The 14,882-nt window shown below is 38.7% G+C and overlaps 1 protein-coding gene across 1 annotated transcript; it reads left to right on the plus strand.

The window, feature by feature from the left end:
* The first annotated feature begins 75 nt into the window (after positions 1 to 75).
* COIL (coilin) lies at positions 76 to 8,033 on the plus strand. The gene is made up of 7 exons (XM_024195463.2): positions 76 to 339; positions 2,185 to 3,382; positions 3,997 to 4,083; positions 5,342 to 5,389; positions 6,005 to 6,074; positions 7,116 to 7,204; positions 7,817 to 8,033. Exons 1-7 carry the CDS (start codon positions 86 to 88, stop codon positions 7,907 to 7,909), a joined length of 1,839 nt encoding a protein of 612 aa, XP_024051231.2. The 5' UTR covers positions 76 to 85; the 3' UTR covers positions 7,910 to 8,033.
* The last annotated feature ends 6,849 nt before the right edge of the window (positions 8,034 to 14,882 follow it).

Here is a 14,882-nt window from a genome sequence, read left to right on the forward strand (position 1 = left end):
GCAACCCGAAGCTGCTGAGTGATGCCTCTCTGGTCCCGCGTGGGGCACCGTAGCATCCCTCCCCTCTCCGGCCTGCGTGTCCAAGATGGCGGCGGCCGGTGGAGGGGGCCCTGTGCGGCTCCGGCTGCTCTTCGACTACCCGCCCCCGGGGAGCCCGGGCTGTTCGCTGTGCTGGCTGCTGCTGGAGCCCAGCCAAGTGCGCCTGGTCACCGACCTCATCAGCCTAATCCGGGAAAAGTTCGGCTTCAGCCGCCGGGCTCAGCTCAGCCTCTTCCTGGAGGGGGCGCTGCTGCCACCGACCGAGAGCGCGCGGCTGGTGCGGGACAACGACTCCCTCAGGTGGGGGGGGGGGGGGGGGGGCGGGCGCCCCCCGGGGGGGGGGGGGGGGGGGGGGCGGAAGCAGCGACTCTTGGTGGGGGCACCTCTGGCCACGGTTCAGTTGCCCCCGTGGGAGATTGACGCCCCTGATGTTTCTGCCTAGGCTGCCTTGGCCCAAGGTGGTGCTTCAGGCTGGGACAAAAAAATGGAGCCATAGGAGAGGGGGCTTTTTAAATTATTGTTAGGAAACTCGGCTGTTGCCCAGGTGGCTGGAGGAGCCTGGGCCTTGAGACTCAAATCGCTGCCTTGCAGCGAGCCCAACTAGGAGTCGTCTCTCTGCACCTCCTCCGTTCTCTGCAGTGTTGCTTTCATATAGCCAATTTTGTTTGGATGTATTCCTGGAGATTTCATCACCTGACGTAATCTTTAATTAAAGATTAATCTTTAATTCCCAGAAATTCCAGGCCAATCTTGGAGGGTTGGCAACCCTACTTTCATGGCTGCCCCGCGCCGCTCTTGCCTAGTGGATGGGAAAACCTGTTTCTGAAAATAGCTAACAGGATTTGGAACAGCCTCTTCCCCTTGCGCAGACACCTTTTAATACTTTTAAAATCATATCAGCCGGTCATATTGTAGCCTAGGTTCAACTCTCTCTTGAAAAACATCCTTATTGTTGCCTGGAAATACCCTTAAAATCTTGAGATTTTGGAGGCAGGCCTGCAGTGTCCTACAAAGCCGGTGTGGTTAGATGTTGACAGATGTTTGGCTGTGTGTATGTGTGTGTGTTCTCTCTGTGTGCCGCCCCAGCCCTGTGTAGACAGCTGGCACGACAAACCTTGTGCGAACCGCCCAATGACCACAAGATTCATTAAGGGACGAAGGCACCCAGCCAGGTTCATTGTTGACTAAGCACGGCACTAGCATTCTGCAGTCTCTACCGGACCACTAATACATGTAGACCTGTAACAATGGACCAGCTCAGTGAACTCCCTCTGAGATACATCTTTATATTCTAATACAAATAAGTTAGTACTGCCCATTTGACATAGTTAGTTACTGCCCCCTGACGTGGCTAGTTATCACACATCACCTTGTACACATTGGTTTGATCAAAACATTTTTATTACGTACTGTCTTCCTGACCTTATCTTTTAGGAGGGGTCAGTGTGTTCCTGTTATCCTTGGGGAATGTTTTTGTAGCATTCTTGATATCTGGATGTTCTGGTACCACTTGATATTGAGATGTGTTTGCGTGAGTACTTTGTGACTAGCACTTTTTAGGAATGTGTATTTCTGCAATATCAGCCGTTTTTGCCAGATTTTGTGAGCAGGTTTTGCCTCATACCAGGCCTTTGATACAAGGGCTTATGTCTCAGGGCTCTCTTCCTACTACAGTCTGTGCCTCAGACCAAACAGTTTGACAAGTGTGGCTAGAGGAAATCTGGGGTGCAAGACAAGGCTTCTTAAATACTGGAGGAAAGTGCAGCCCATGTTCCCTGCAGACTTCCCACTGAGCTCCCCTTCTCCATGGCATCTGCACTGGCATGTGGTCCCCTTAAGCAACAGGGACATGTTGCAGTGTGTGCACACCTTCCGTTCTCCGCGCCCCCCCCCAAGTGAGCTTATGGGGATTTTAGCCTGTTTGATGGCAGCTAGTTTAGTCCTTGGTGGCATAATTTGTTGGGAGATTTATAGGTGCATCTCCTCATCTACTAAGTTAATATTCCTTAGCTGCTAAGTGAATAGCTGTGACATCCTTATTTCTAAAAGACAATAATCTAATAACTATTTCGAACTCAACATGTAGAAAGGAATATTAATTTGCTAGTTATCCTGAACACTTGTTTCTCTTTGTCTTTTTCACAGAGTTAAATTGGAAGAGGTAGTTGCAGATAGTTGTGATGAGATGGGTAACAGTATCACTTATTCATCAAGAAAAGAGAGAAAAAGACACAGGCAAAAGTTGGATGAAGAGGGAGAGTCTAAAAGTGAAGATGACCGACACAGAAGGAAAAAGAAGAAGAAGAAACAGAACTCTGAACATCTTTCTTATAAGGAAGAGGACTCTGTAAATGTTCAAGACTCTTGGAAAAAGTCCAAGAAAAGAAAAAGAAAAGAAGAGGTGAATGGAAGAAATGGTATCACAGGAGGTAAGGATGACAGTGGTCTTGATGAGTCCAAAAAGCTTAAAAAAAAGTCAGAGGGGGAGAAAGAGCTGGAGACAGAAAGAAAAGATGCTAAGCAGAGAAAGACAAGGGCAGTTAAAGGAAAGACTGTTTTAGAAAAGGCCAACAACAGTTTCCTTCTGAGTCCTAGTAAAAGCAGCACAGTAAAAAACATTGCAGCACAGTCCAGCAAAAAGAGAGGGGGAATTTCAGATTGTGATTCTTCCAGCACATCATCTGACAGTGAAATGGATATGAAACAAAATAAATCCTCACATAAACCTGTGGCAGCAACCCTACCCAGAGACAAAGCCCAACTTGCTGCAAATTCTGCTATAAAAGCTGTTGCTGCTAGTAAAGTTACTGCAAAGTCTAAAGATGAAAATTCCCCTAAGACTGCAATTAGTAAAAAAGCTAAACCCCAGTCCTCGAGTTCAGATTCTGACTCTAGTATGGAGGAGGAGGAGCAAAGCAGTAACTCAAAGAGAAATTTGCTGCCTAAAAATCCACCAATTGTGAACATTATGTCAAAGTCCCTCAAGGCAAAGACCTCCTCTTCAAAGTCTGATAGTTCAGATTCAGAGACATTTGTTATTAAAAAGCCCATAGCAAATGTTGGCTTCAATAAATCCTTAGTAAGAAATGGTGATAAACAGTTGCCAACTAGCAATCAAGGACCAGCTGTAAACCCTAGCAGTTTTGGAAGGGGACTTGGAAGAGGAGAGGATAACTTCTTCTGGAGAGGATATAGGGGCCGTGGGTGTCGTGGAATGATCCGAGGCTGGGGCCGGGGTCGAAGCCGAGGAGAAAGCAATAGTGTCTTTTTCAACTACAGCAGTGAAAGCCAGAAACAGCAGCAGTTAAATGAAGCAGCAAAAAACACTTCAGTTGTTATCCAGGTGAGTGAGTATTTATGTCCTTAACACATTTCTTTAAAGATTTTTTTTTAAATTTATAGTTTTCTTACTAAAATGTTAGTAATTGAATATACAAAAACACAGTAATACCACTAGCTCTTATATCGTGCTTTTCAACACTAGATCTTAAAGCACTTAACAAAGAAGGTCGATATCATTATGCCCATTTTACAGATAGGAAATTGAAGCACAGAGAAGAGAAGTGATTTGCCCAAGGTCACCCAACAGGCCAGTGCCAGAACTGGGAATAGAACTCAGGTCTTGAGAGTCCCAACTGAGTGCTCTATCCACCAGGGAACACTGCCTCTCACATCAAATGAGCATAAATTGTAAAAACAAAACAAAAAAGAGAAGAATAAGCCCAATGTAAAGAATACAACTGTACTGTTCATATGGTTAAGGACAGCTAACTCACATCCTGAACAAGTGTTTGTAAAATACTGTTGTTTTATATTATACACATAGCTTGTGCTCTGCCTTTGGGGTTGGATGCTGGTTTGTGTGATGGATTTTCTGAGCTTTTTCATACAGCATTAATATTGCTTATTTGCTTTTGTTAAGTAATTGAATCAATAAGTTTAATGTTTATTTTACAGAATCCAGTGGAAGTTCCAAAGAGGGACTATAGTGTACTACCTCTATTAGCTGCCCCTCCACAAGTAGGGGGGAAAATTGCCTTTAAGGTAAGGAAATCCTAAAATATATAGTGTTAGTCATATGGCTCAGATCTCTTTCAGATGTACCAGTATAATAAATTTTGCAATTTATTACTTTAGCTACTTTAGCTGTGACATCCAAAAATGTTGCAGTGTTCAAACTTGCATTATTTAGTGATTGTTGCTCTAGAAGTATCAGACAATATGTTTGCATTTATCCTGATATGCAGTTAACCTTGGTTCCCCTAGCTTGTAAGTTAGATGAGGAAAAATGGGTCCCAGTAGGATTGACATCACAACCTTTCCAGATGAACTATAAAGCTAGGCCTTCAACCATTAGCATAAGTACTGGGTATCCAAAGAACCCCTTTTCACCTTCATCGGTGAATGGCATTTTTGTCTAAATCTTTTTATAAGAAATCTGGAACTCTGACTGGTTCAGAGTCCTCTAAGCCTTCTGGTATGCCTTGTATTTGCTAGTAGCTCTAAAATTATTCATTAATCTCTCTAACCAAGTATTTTCTTGAATAAAAGCACCTGCTACAGTTTTGATTGTGCATATATTTTCAAATTGTCTTACTCTAAAGACACAACTTGAAAGGAATCAATTGATGCCTCTATTTTAGAAAGCTTTTGAACTAGTGCGTTTAAGTTTATTTTGTTTTAACTTAATAGAATGACAACGTAAGCAAAGAAATGTCATACTCGCCGTCTCCACCTCAAGTTCAGATTCGTAGACAAATCTGAATAATAGATCCTTCCCTCAGACCACGTGAGTCAAGCCTCAGTTAATCAAGCTGACTTTGAACCTTCCCAGAACGCCTCTCTTTTCCTTGGAAAAGCTATCGTGATACGAACAACTCCTTAAAGACCACCCCAGAGTGAAGTGCTTCACACACACAAAAATGAAGTCACTATGAAAATCCTCTTAAGTTACTATTTCTTTCTATATGGTGTTTCTGTGACATCGTTGCAAAATTTGCTATAAAAATAATGCTACTTCATTTCCAAAATCAAAAATAAAGAAAACATTCACTGGTGCTGAGGAAACTGGAGTCACAGTGATCTCTTCTTGAAGCCCAAGCTGAGTGGAAAGCCACTGGAGCAATCAGTCATGGAATACTAGCTGGGGCAAGCATTAGGGTCTAGGAGCAGAATGCACAGCTCTTATGCATTTCACCTCAATGATAGGGCCCAGGCTGGATAGTAAGTGGGTCAGCAAGGGCCAGAAGCAGGAGATACAATTTTTCATGTCTTTTAATGATTTATATTTTTCTTTTAACAGCTTTTGGAATTAACCGAAAATTACACTCCTGAAGTATCTGACTACAAGGTATTTTTTCAAAAAATGTATGTATAATACTATAGTGGGTAAGACAAGGTTTTGGGGGAGTTTTAGATATTTTATAATTCTGTGCATTGTATATTCCCCCCACTTCTCATGTTACCATGCAGATTATTTCCAATATAAATATTCAAAATATTAAAGTGTTGTCAATAGAAAAACACATGTAAACAATACTGCTGATTTAAGAGCAAACAATTTAAAATGTGAGGAAAAATTCCAAGCTTTTGGATGCAAAAGAACATTGAAAGACTTGGCACATTTGTTTGAAGTTGTCAAGACATTTCATGGAATTATTAAAAACATACCTTTGTAGCAGTTTCAAAGAACTTGATTTATAGCTGACTGATTGCCACAGTCACTGTGGATTAATGTAGCAATAAAAGATTTGGGGTTATTGGCATTACTAATTTCAGTTCATTTAAAACTTTTTAAAGTTAATTGTTTAATACTTTAACAGATTTTTTCAGAACTGGACAAAAGACTTCATCAAATAGAAATATGTGCTCTGGCTGTGTTCAAGCATATCCTTGTAATGTAATATGAAATACTTGTCAAATTTGCTATGCTTCACCATAGGACCGTTTTTGTTGTTTTTTGAAGGAGGGAAAAATAATCAGTTGGAATGCTGATAACAAACAGCTAGAGCTTGAGATTCTTTCATCTTCAGCAGGCAAGTATATGTAACTCCAGAAGTCAGTATGTAAATATCTAAAGTAATTTCTGCTGCAGTGGTAAACATCTGTAAGACAATATATTACAATTTTTCAGACACATTTATTCAGCATTACCTCAAACATCATAAAATTTCCCCCAGATTAAAATAGTATGTTAAATACAGAAAATCCATGGCACTTGCTTGCTGTCTTGAAGTTGGTTGTACATATTGCCAAGCAGGTTTGGATACTCGAATGACTTGTCAGGTGTGGCATCATGCATACGACGTTCACTTTGAGTTGTACTATTCACAGCTAGAAAGTGAACAATGTCCCATTGGAACTGCACTGTATCATCCAAAAGATTAAAATGGTTAAATGAAAATAAATGGAATAGACGTGCTTGTGAATGGAAGAAATTTTAGGGCTGAGTCCTTTCAAGTCAATAGTTTTGCCATTGACTTTATCTGGTGTAGGACTAAGTCCTTACAAAGTAATGGAGTGCATCTCAAATACTTGATTGAAATTATGCAAGTAGCTGTTGCCATTTAACAACCAGCATTTATCAACAGCTGCCACACATCTGAGTTTGACATAGTTTTTCCTTATACTTAAATCAGGAGAGATTTGTGATTTGGGTTGGCAAATGTTGACTTTTTACTGGATTTTACTGTGTGGTCTTAACTAGATACCTGTATTGTAATTTGGAAGGGGTTGAACTAGGTCACCTATCTCTGTATATATATATACACACCAGTTATATGCACTGTATAATTGAATAGTGACAAATGGGTCCCTACCGCAAACAAATTAGATTAATGAGTTGATACTGTCTCGTGTGATACAGTGTAGTATAAACTCAGAGTAGTGTATGGTCATTACTGCTCAACTGCTTCATTGAACCACTGGGGAGTGAATGATTGTAACAGTGTTTGTTGTAATGTGTATTGCTGATTAAATAAATGAACTTGACTAGCTTTTTAAATATTATACAAATAATGTTTACTTTTACATTTATATAAAACTAACTGGAAATCACGTTTTTTTTCTTGTTTAAGTGGTGAAAGAGCCAGGAAAGTTTGATCTGGTGTACGAGTCTGCAGATGGAGCTGAAGTGATAGAATATGCTGTTTCTCAGGATACGAAGGTGTGTTAATATTCTTTAAACTGCTTGGCTTTGTGCTATGCACAGTTGGAATAGTATCAGTTGTATGTGACTGTTCATTGCAGCTAAGGAACTTACCTGTTTTAATGAGATATCTATTTGTCAATACGTCTCAATGAAAATGAGCGAAAACAAAAAGAAATAATTGCTTCTTTGTAGTGATTGGTGTATATTTATATTATAGCAATCATTACTTCAACATTATACCTCATTTAATAGCTATGTAGGTGTATAGATGTATATACACAATTCGCTGAACAAAATTTTGTGAAGACTTTTTTTTCTTAATGTAACAGAATTCAATATTATGTCTAGCATATTTCAGTTTTTACAAGTTTGTCTATTCATCTGGTATTTTACTCTCCCTACATGTGTGGATCTTTGCTGATGTCAGTGGAATTCTGTGTGTATTGGGAAAGCAGAAAAGCAGAGTAGGGATTCACCATACAGATCTTTGTACTATACAGTAGTTCTTGTTTAGTAATGTTCTTGTATAGATGCATAGCTGATATGTACCTTCTTAGCACAAATATAGACAATAAAAGAAAATCTCCTCTGTTTCTCTCCATGCTAAATATTATACGTTTGTTTCAGATAACTGAAAGCTGGGGTGCACTGATTGAACCAAGACTGATTGTTGAACCTTCTCCTACTAATGAATCGACCACCGAGAACGTGAAACTCTAAGATGTGAACTCATTTTCCATATGTAAATAGTTGTATGGACTCACTGTTTTGTGAAGTACTTTCTTTTGGTTTTGAAGACAGCAAATGCACTGGATGTTTTTTAATAAACAATTTCAAAATGAAACTGTGTATAAGGAACTATAAATACAGTTTTTCAAAGGGAATTTTGGTGTATTTAATATAGAAAAGTACATTTGCCTTTCTTTTTAAAATTGTTTTAAATAAAACAGCAGTTTTTCTGCCAAACAGCCATGAGTTACATATTTAGGAATTGCTTGCTAATGGATGTGAAATACAGGAATTCCTTTAAAATCATTAGCTCCAGTTAAGTTTATTCTCTGTAAGGGTATAGCAATATAACAACAATACAAAGCTAACTTACTGTAAGGAGAACTTAAAATAACATTTATAATTCATCACAAGTCGGATAGCTAACAATACACATACTCCACTTCTCAGTGTACTATCTTCCTCCACTGCTGCAAGACTTGGCATAAATGCTGTTTCTTGCAGTTCTGTAGAACCTTGCATCTGAACATCTCAAAGGGCTTCATAGATGTTAAGTCCTTTTACCCCTGAGAGGGAGGTAGGTATCCTCCCGTTGTAGATGGCAAAATTGAAAACCGTATGTAAAGCAAGTGGCAGAACAAGGACTAGAACACCGAAGTTCAACACTCCTAGGCCGTGCTGCCTCCTATGTGTATTAATCTGTTTGCACTTCTTTAAAAAACTGTTCTGTTGCCCTTTGTGTTGATATGTTTCAGTGTCCTATGATGAGTGCCCTTTCTTTCCTCCTTAAATCCCGCCTCATTCAGTATCTTCCAGTAATACTCTGTTGTTGCTTTTTTCATTATTATTGATATTGTGGTAGCACCTTGGAGGCCTGATTGTACGTTGCTTAGCACAATGGCACATAGACACATAAAGATGATCCTTGTCCCAAAGACCAAAGTTTGACATAAGAAAACAGCTAGATACAACAGACTCCTGAAATATTGTCTGTGTCATAGGCTGCTCATCTAGATTTGTAATCTATTTGGGTTAGAGAACTTGCCTTATCTATATTATAACATTGTGTAAAGTTACAATATCCTTTGTGATTTTTTTACTGTGTAAATACAGGACATACAAAAACATGTTAACATTCTACATGATCAGTTCAAATATTTTTGGTTAGTTTTCATTTGGCATTGTTTTGTGTTGCAATATTAACTTTTTTAAAATTCAGAAAATGGGATAATGAATAAATGAAAAACTATATTTAGTTGAGAACTGAAACAGAAAAAAAAAAAAAAAATACTAGTAAGATATTTTTGAGCCAAATAAGTTTTATCCCCAAAAGTTTGTGTTTTTAGGTAACTGCTGATTGTTTTTCATTTCTGCAAAAGAATTGCAAACAATTTATTTAAATGGAAACATTTTGCAATATTTTATAGCAGAACTGTCCTCTGCTAACAGAGTAGTCCTGACATTTAATATGCATTTTGTGTAACAGACCCAAGATCCATATTCCCCATTCTACAGCTGAATGTGACACACAATGTATCATGAATAAAAATTGAAGTGTAAGTACTTAGAAGGTTTTTGAAGATACACATTTACTAATTGTATTTGGCCACTGGGTGGCAGTATTACAGAATATTTCATGACTATAAAAGTCATTTTTATAGTCCACCAAATCCCTCAACAAGCACAAATCAAGTCAGTTGATATGAAACAATGTTGTTCGAATAGACTGAATTTCAATTAAGTGAAGGCAGAGTTTGTATGAAGTCCTATTATGGTTTTATTTTGACAGCTACTGAGGTAACATGTAATATACCTATACGTTAAACACCTTGGATTATTATAGTTTTTAAGATTTCATTTTTTCTACATCTGCAGTTTGCTTGCATCTTGTATATCTCTAAAATTGACCAATGTAAATCAAAGTATTCCAGGTTTACAAAATTCTGCTCGCTTGGGAGTAGTATTCTGTTGACTAGCAAATCAAATATCTGCCCCCCCCCCCCATTCAAAATCACATCAAAAGGTGGTAACCAGATGGTGCGCTTGGGCTGATATTTTCAAAACAGTTTTCAAAGGTTGGTACAGTATATAGTCAGTTACTAATTAATGTCACGTTTACATTCTTGCATGCACTGGTACAATACTACATTGTTTTTGATTGTAGACAATAGGGGAAGTGGTAAAGTCTTATTTTGTAGTGCATAATGTTTAGTAAAAGATTCCATTCTAAGACTTAATTTTTGGGGCTAACGGTCTCCTTGCACAACTTCAGAATGGAGTAAGCTTAGAACAAAAGTATGGAGGAGTCTCAACTCCAGGCTGGATTAGCTAAAGTGAGAGAGAATTGATGGATGAATGCCTATTTTGGAAAAGTTTGGAAAACAGTTTTTATAGTTTCCAAAAGCATTGCCAATTGAGTAGATTAAAATTGTTCTTGAAATTATTTTAATGGGATATTGAAAAGACATAATTTGAGGAAGTAACAACTTCTCATGCAAACACTGAAATGGTTGGACTATGCCCTTTTGGAGGGGAAACAAGATAACCTTGATCAAAACAGACGTAATGGGATTTAAAGTGAAACTGAAGATGCTTAATTTTCATTAATTTGACTGCCTCAGGACCACTCCTTGAGTGGTGGACCTATAAGAAACATAGCTAATTTAATTTTTGAATGGTTTCTTTTAAGTAACTGAATTAAATACTTTTGTTTCCCTTGCATAGGACTTAGTTAATAAGATCACTTATGTCTGCCCATATATAGGTTATCTATGATAAACCAAATAGGAGACTCTGACTCAAACAAAATTCCTCTGCCCAGCTATAAACTGTCTTAGTTATCTAATATCAACTAAGGTACAATTCATTGATGATTTAGAGGAATAATCTATTTTGGTCACAATTTACCTAGTGAAGAATGTTCCTACCAGAGGCAGACCCACTCTTAAAAGTGTAATAATCTATGTTAAACTCTCTTCTTTCTTTCTTTCATCAGTGATGAGTATTTTGCTTATATTTAGACTCCAGTGTCCCCTAAGACATTAAAAAAAATCACAAGAAGTGGAAGTCCCATCCTTAAATTGGTATCAACAGAAATAATTAAGATGTTTCTTTGAACAATAAAATTTTAGCAATTACTCTCAGCACTTTAACACTTTTCTTGTCTACACTATTTTATGGTTCTGAAGCCTAACCCACTTCTCAGGAGATGTACATGCAATTAAGCTGTACTCCAGCTAATACTGGATCTGCAAATTCTTTAGGAAAGTGGCATGTTTGTTTGTTTGTTTGTTTTTGCCAGGAGCCCTGTATGTTCTATTACATTCATAGCACTGTTAGAGTGCTGGCAACAAACCAAAGGGTTACAGGCACTGAATTCTCTTCTACAGTGTTTTTTTTTTTTAAATAATCTCTCTCCACTTCCCATTTCTCAACCATCTTGTGTTCAGATGCTAAACTAAAATGTGACCTATCGTATTTTTCTGGGCAACCATTTTAAGGCCCTGATCATGCTGCTGCATCTACATGAGCAAAGCTGTGTGCCCAGGCAAAACCCCAATGAGATTTGGTGCAAGGTCACCACCCATATTACTAAGCAAGAAAATGAAGTCCACTAAATAATTCCTCATTTCCTGATAGTTCGTGCAAGATAAATAGTGCTGGTACAATTCTAGTTGAGGAGGTAAAATCCATATAGATAGCCCCAGACTCAGTGATAATGTATATGTGATTTAGTCTTCAAAAACACTTAAGAGATTTTATTGTAAGGAGTCACTCCTCTGTTTTAGGCTTTATGAGATTTCTTTTCCTCTCTTGCAGGTCCCTGAGCAGCTACAGATGGAAACACCAGTGTCCCCTGCTAATGTATTTTTTAATCATATGTAAATTGGAAAATCAGCAGCTCTCAATGCAGGTTCACTTTAGACCTCTGTTTTAAATAGAATTTAAGAAAAAGCAACTCTATGAATTACAGTGCTAACCACTGGGATGTATTTGAAATGCTAAGCATGGATTGCTGGCTGTGCACTGGCCTTCTTTCTGAGCATAATTTACAGCAGCTTAGGGCTACACTAATTTCATCCTGGCTATTAACTGCAGTGGAGGAATCACTGAGGTCCATGAAAGCCCAGTACCTTGACAGCCAGGAGAGGGGATGGTAGCACAGAATCCATTGTGGTAATTCTGTGTCCCTAATACCATTCCTCTGTGCTAGATTGATCCTCCTGCGGTTGGCTCCACCATCTTTCAGACCTCTGTGCATCAGTGCAGTGATGCAAAGCAGCTCTAGTGCATCTGAGAAACAGGGCCTCTGTCTTTCACAGCTTACAGCTAGCCCTGTAGGGACAGCTGTCATTATCTGGGAATTGAACCTGGGTTTCCTGTGTGGTAGTGCTGCCTGGTTTAAATACTGGGCAGAGTTAGTCAAAAGTTACAAGCTGCTGAAAATTATTGTAAAACTATTTCTCGTTTTCTATATAACAGGTTTAATAACAGTTGGTTTGGGGAAAATATGCTCCTGATAGATTTATATTGAAACAGTTTCTATATGCACACCTTGGTATCCCAGGTCCTTTACAAATACAGCATAAACAATAGCTTATTTCTTAATCACAGGAGTTGGCCATAGCATGAAAAAATGCATTGTAACATTGTCAGTGATTCAACCCGGCATGCATTGTTTGTTACTCACTGTTTGCACGTTCAGATAAAGCTCAATAATACACAGCTGCAGCAGCCGTTATCAGTGTACACAGAGAAAGTGGGTGTAAGCTAATCTGAATAATGTGATAGGGCAGACCAAGAAGGACAGTCGTTGAAACAAGGATGGCCAAACCCCAGTAGAGTCAGAAGTCCAATTTGATTTGCATAATCACCACTAAATTATCCAGATCTTTTTGGTTTAGAAATCTGATAGGACAGTTTAGGAGATAAGACTCTCATGACCTTTCCAGAACATCAGGGTTTCAGTCGAGTCAGACATCAAAGTGGCATGCACTTCGACATCTGATGAGTTTCCACGATCTCCATGTCTTATATAAACCAGAAATGCAGAAAGCACAAAAATATAGCGTTTGGCTCAAGGAGTAGGGGAAGTTTTTGATCTATTCTTAGACTGTCCTAGTCAGTTTGCTCATTTCTCACATGAAGAGCTATTAGGAATTTATAAGTGGCACCCTTGCTTCTGAGTCAGCACTGAACCAATCCCAGCATGGAGCTAGAGGATTATATGAGGGGGAGGGGAGATTTCTAAAGTTTTATAATGGAGGACCTGACCATGGTGGTTATTAAAGATCCCATGCCATCTTTTGCAAATATAGGGTGCCGCCCCTCTCCCTTGGCCGCCCCAAGCACCTGCTTGTTAAGCTGGTGCCTGGAGCCGGCCCTCATAACACTGCCTATCTGAACTCCTCATGCGCTTTCGACTGCATACACGCACTATTGCCAAGTATTGACATTTTATCACAAGGATCACAATATTTGGCATTTTTCTTTAAGCCCTAGACTCTGCAGTCAAGTGAATACATTAGACTCTAAGGGTTTGTTTAAAAGTAAGTTTCTAGTCCTCATGGTTATGGATATAGTTTTGAAAATGTGACCTTAAAGATGCAAATGCCAGAAGGAAACAAAAATAATGTAAATGTGTTATTTTTTTTAAATCTCACAATCTGTAAGTCGGTCTCATGATTTCTGAGGGCTGATTTAGGATTTCTCAATGCTTGGAGTTGGCAATACTGTACATGATTCCTAATCCTAAATTGTTGTGCAGTATTCCTTTTCTCTGTTGTACAGCTGCTGTTTCCCACTGCAGAGGTGACCCCTACATACTCAGAACGGTATTGTAAGGCCTAGTTAAGGAATATTTATAAAATGCTTGGAGATTCTTCAATGGAAGTAGCAAAGTATTATTACTATTTAGTTACTATTTCTGTTTTATTTTTATTACACAGACTATTACGCAGGTGTAGAAAATGGACAGCATCCAAATGTAATCAGAAAAAAATGAAAGTGAACTTCATTACTGGCCATTTATTCGTCCTGTGCTGTTCATCCTAATCAAACTTAGTTTTTCCACCTATGAAATGGTTTAGCATAATAAAAGAATAAAGATAAAGACTGAAATGAGATTTAAAAAAATCACAGCATTGCAGCAAGCAGAGAAATGGTTCAACAATTGTGAATTTCAAGCAACATAGTCATGAGTAAGCCTGCGTGTCTGTCACAGAAGTCACGGATTCTGTGATTTTCCATGACCTCTGTGACGTCTGCAATGGCCGTGCTGGTTCAGGGGCTGCTCAGAACCAATGACCTTTGAGCCTTTATGGAGTCTCAGTGGCTTCATTTGACTGCAGTATTGTGGACACAAATATTAGTGGCCAAGTAAGATTATTTTGGCAGGATACTAGTAATACTCTACTGGTCTAGAGAGTAATTCTGAGCCTTACTGTGGGTCTGGTTAATGTGACTGTAGAGTGACTTTTAGGTCACGTATGGCAATAGCATGTGATTTGCCTTTCTCTTCTGTATTTTGAATCAACCTAAACTTGTTTTTTTTAGTAACTGAGTTACTGGACTGTCTTTAAAGACATCTGGGGTAGCAACAGGAAATACTGATTTTTACAAAAATTACATAAATGCATTAACTATTTTGACCTGAAGGTAAAAGGACTATTTTTAAAAATAAAATAAATGTAAGATATATATAACCAGTACTTCACAATAAAACGTATGAAAAAAATCATGTTGCAATTTTTTTAATATTTCAAATTCCTGTTGCTTGTGTGGATCTGTCACTCATGCAATTAGGGTGACCAGATGTCCCGATTTTATAGGGACAGTCCTGATATTTGGGGCTTTGTCTTATATAGGTGCCTATTACCCCCCATCCCCGTCCCGATTTTTCACATTTGCTGTCTGGTCACCCTACATGCAATTTGCTTTCTTCTTAAATGAGCTGCCAAGCTCC

Source organism: Terrapene carolina, unplaced genomic scaffold, assembly GCF_002925995.2.
Source record: "Terrapene carolina triunguis isolate 2854851 unplaced genomic scaffold, T_m_triunguis-2.0 Scaffold192, whole genome shotgun sequence".
Taxonomy (NCBI): Eukaryota; Metazoa; Chordata; order Testudines; family Emydidae; genus Terrapene; species Terrapene triunguis.

Excerpts from the sequence above, each read along its gene's own strand:
- COIL (XM_024195463.2), top strand. The coding sequence starts at position 86 with ATGGCGGCGGCCGGTGGAGGGGGCCCTGTGCGGCTCCGGCTGCTCTTC. Across the intron at positions 3,383-3,996 it reads ACACTTCAGTTGTTATCCAG|AATCCAGTGGAAGTTCCAAA; the intron begins GTGAGTGAGTAT and ends TTTATTTTACAG. Across the intron at positions 7,205-7,816 it reads CTGTTTCTCAGGATACGAAG|ATAACTGAAAGCTGGGGTGC; the intron begins GTGTGTTAATAT and ends CGTTTGTTTCAG.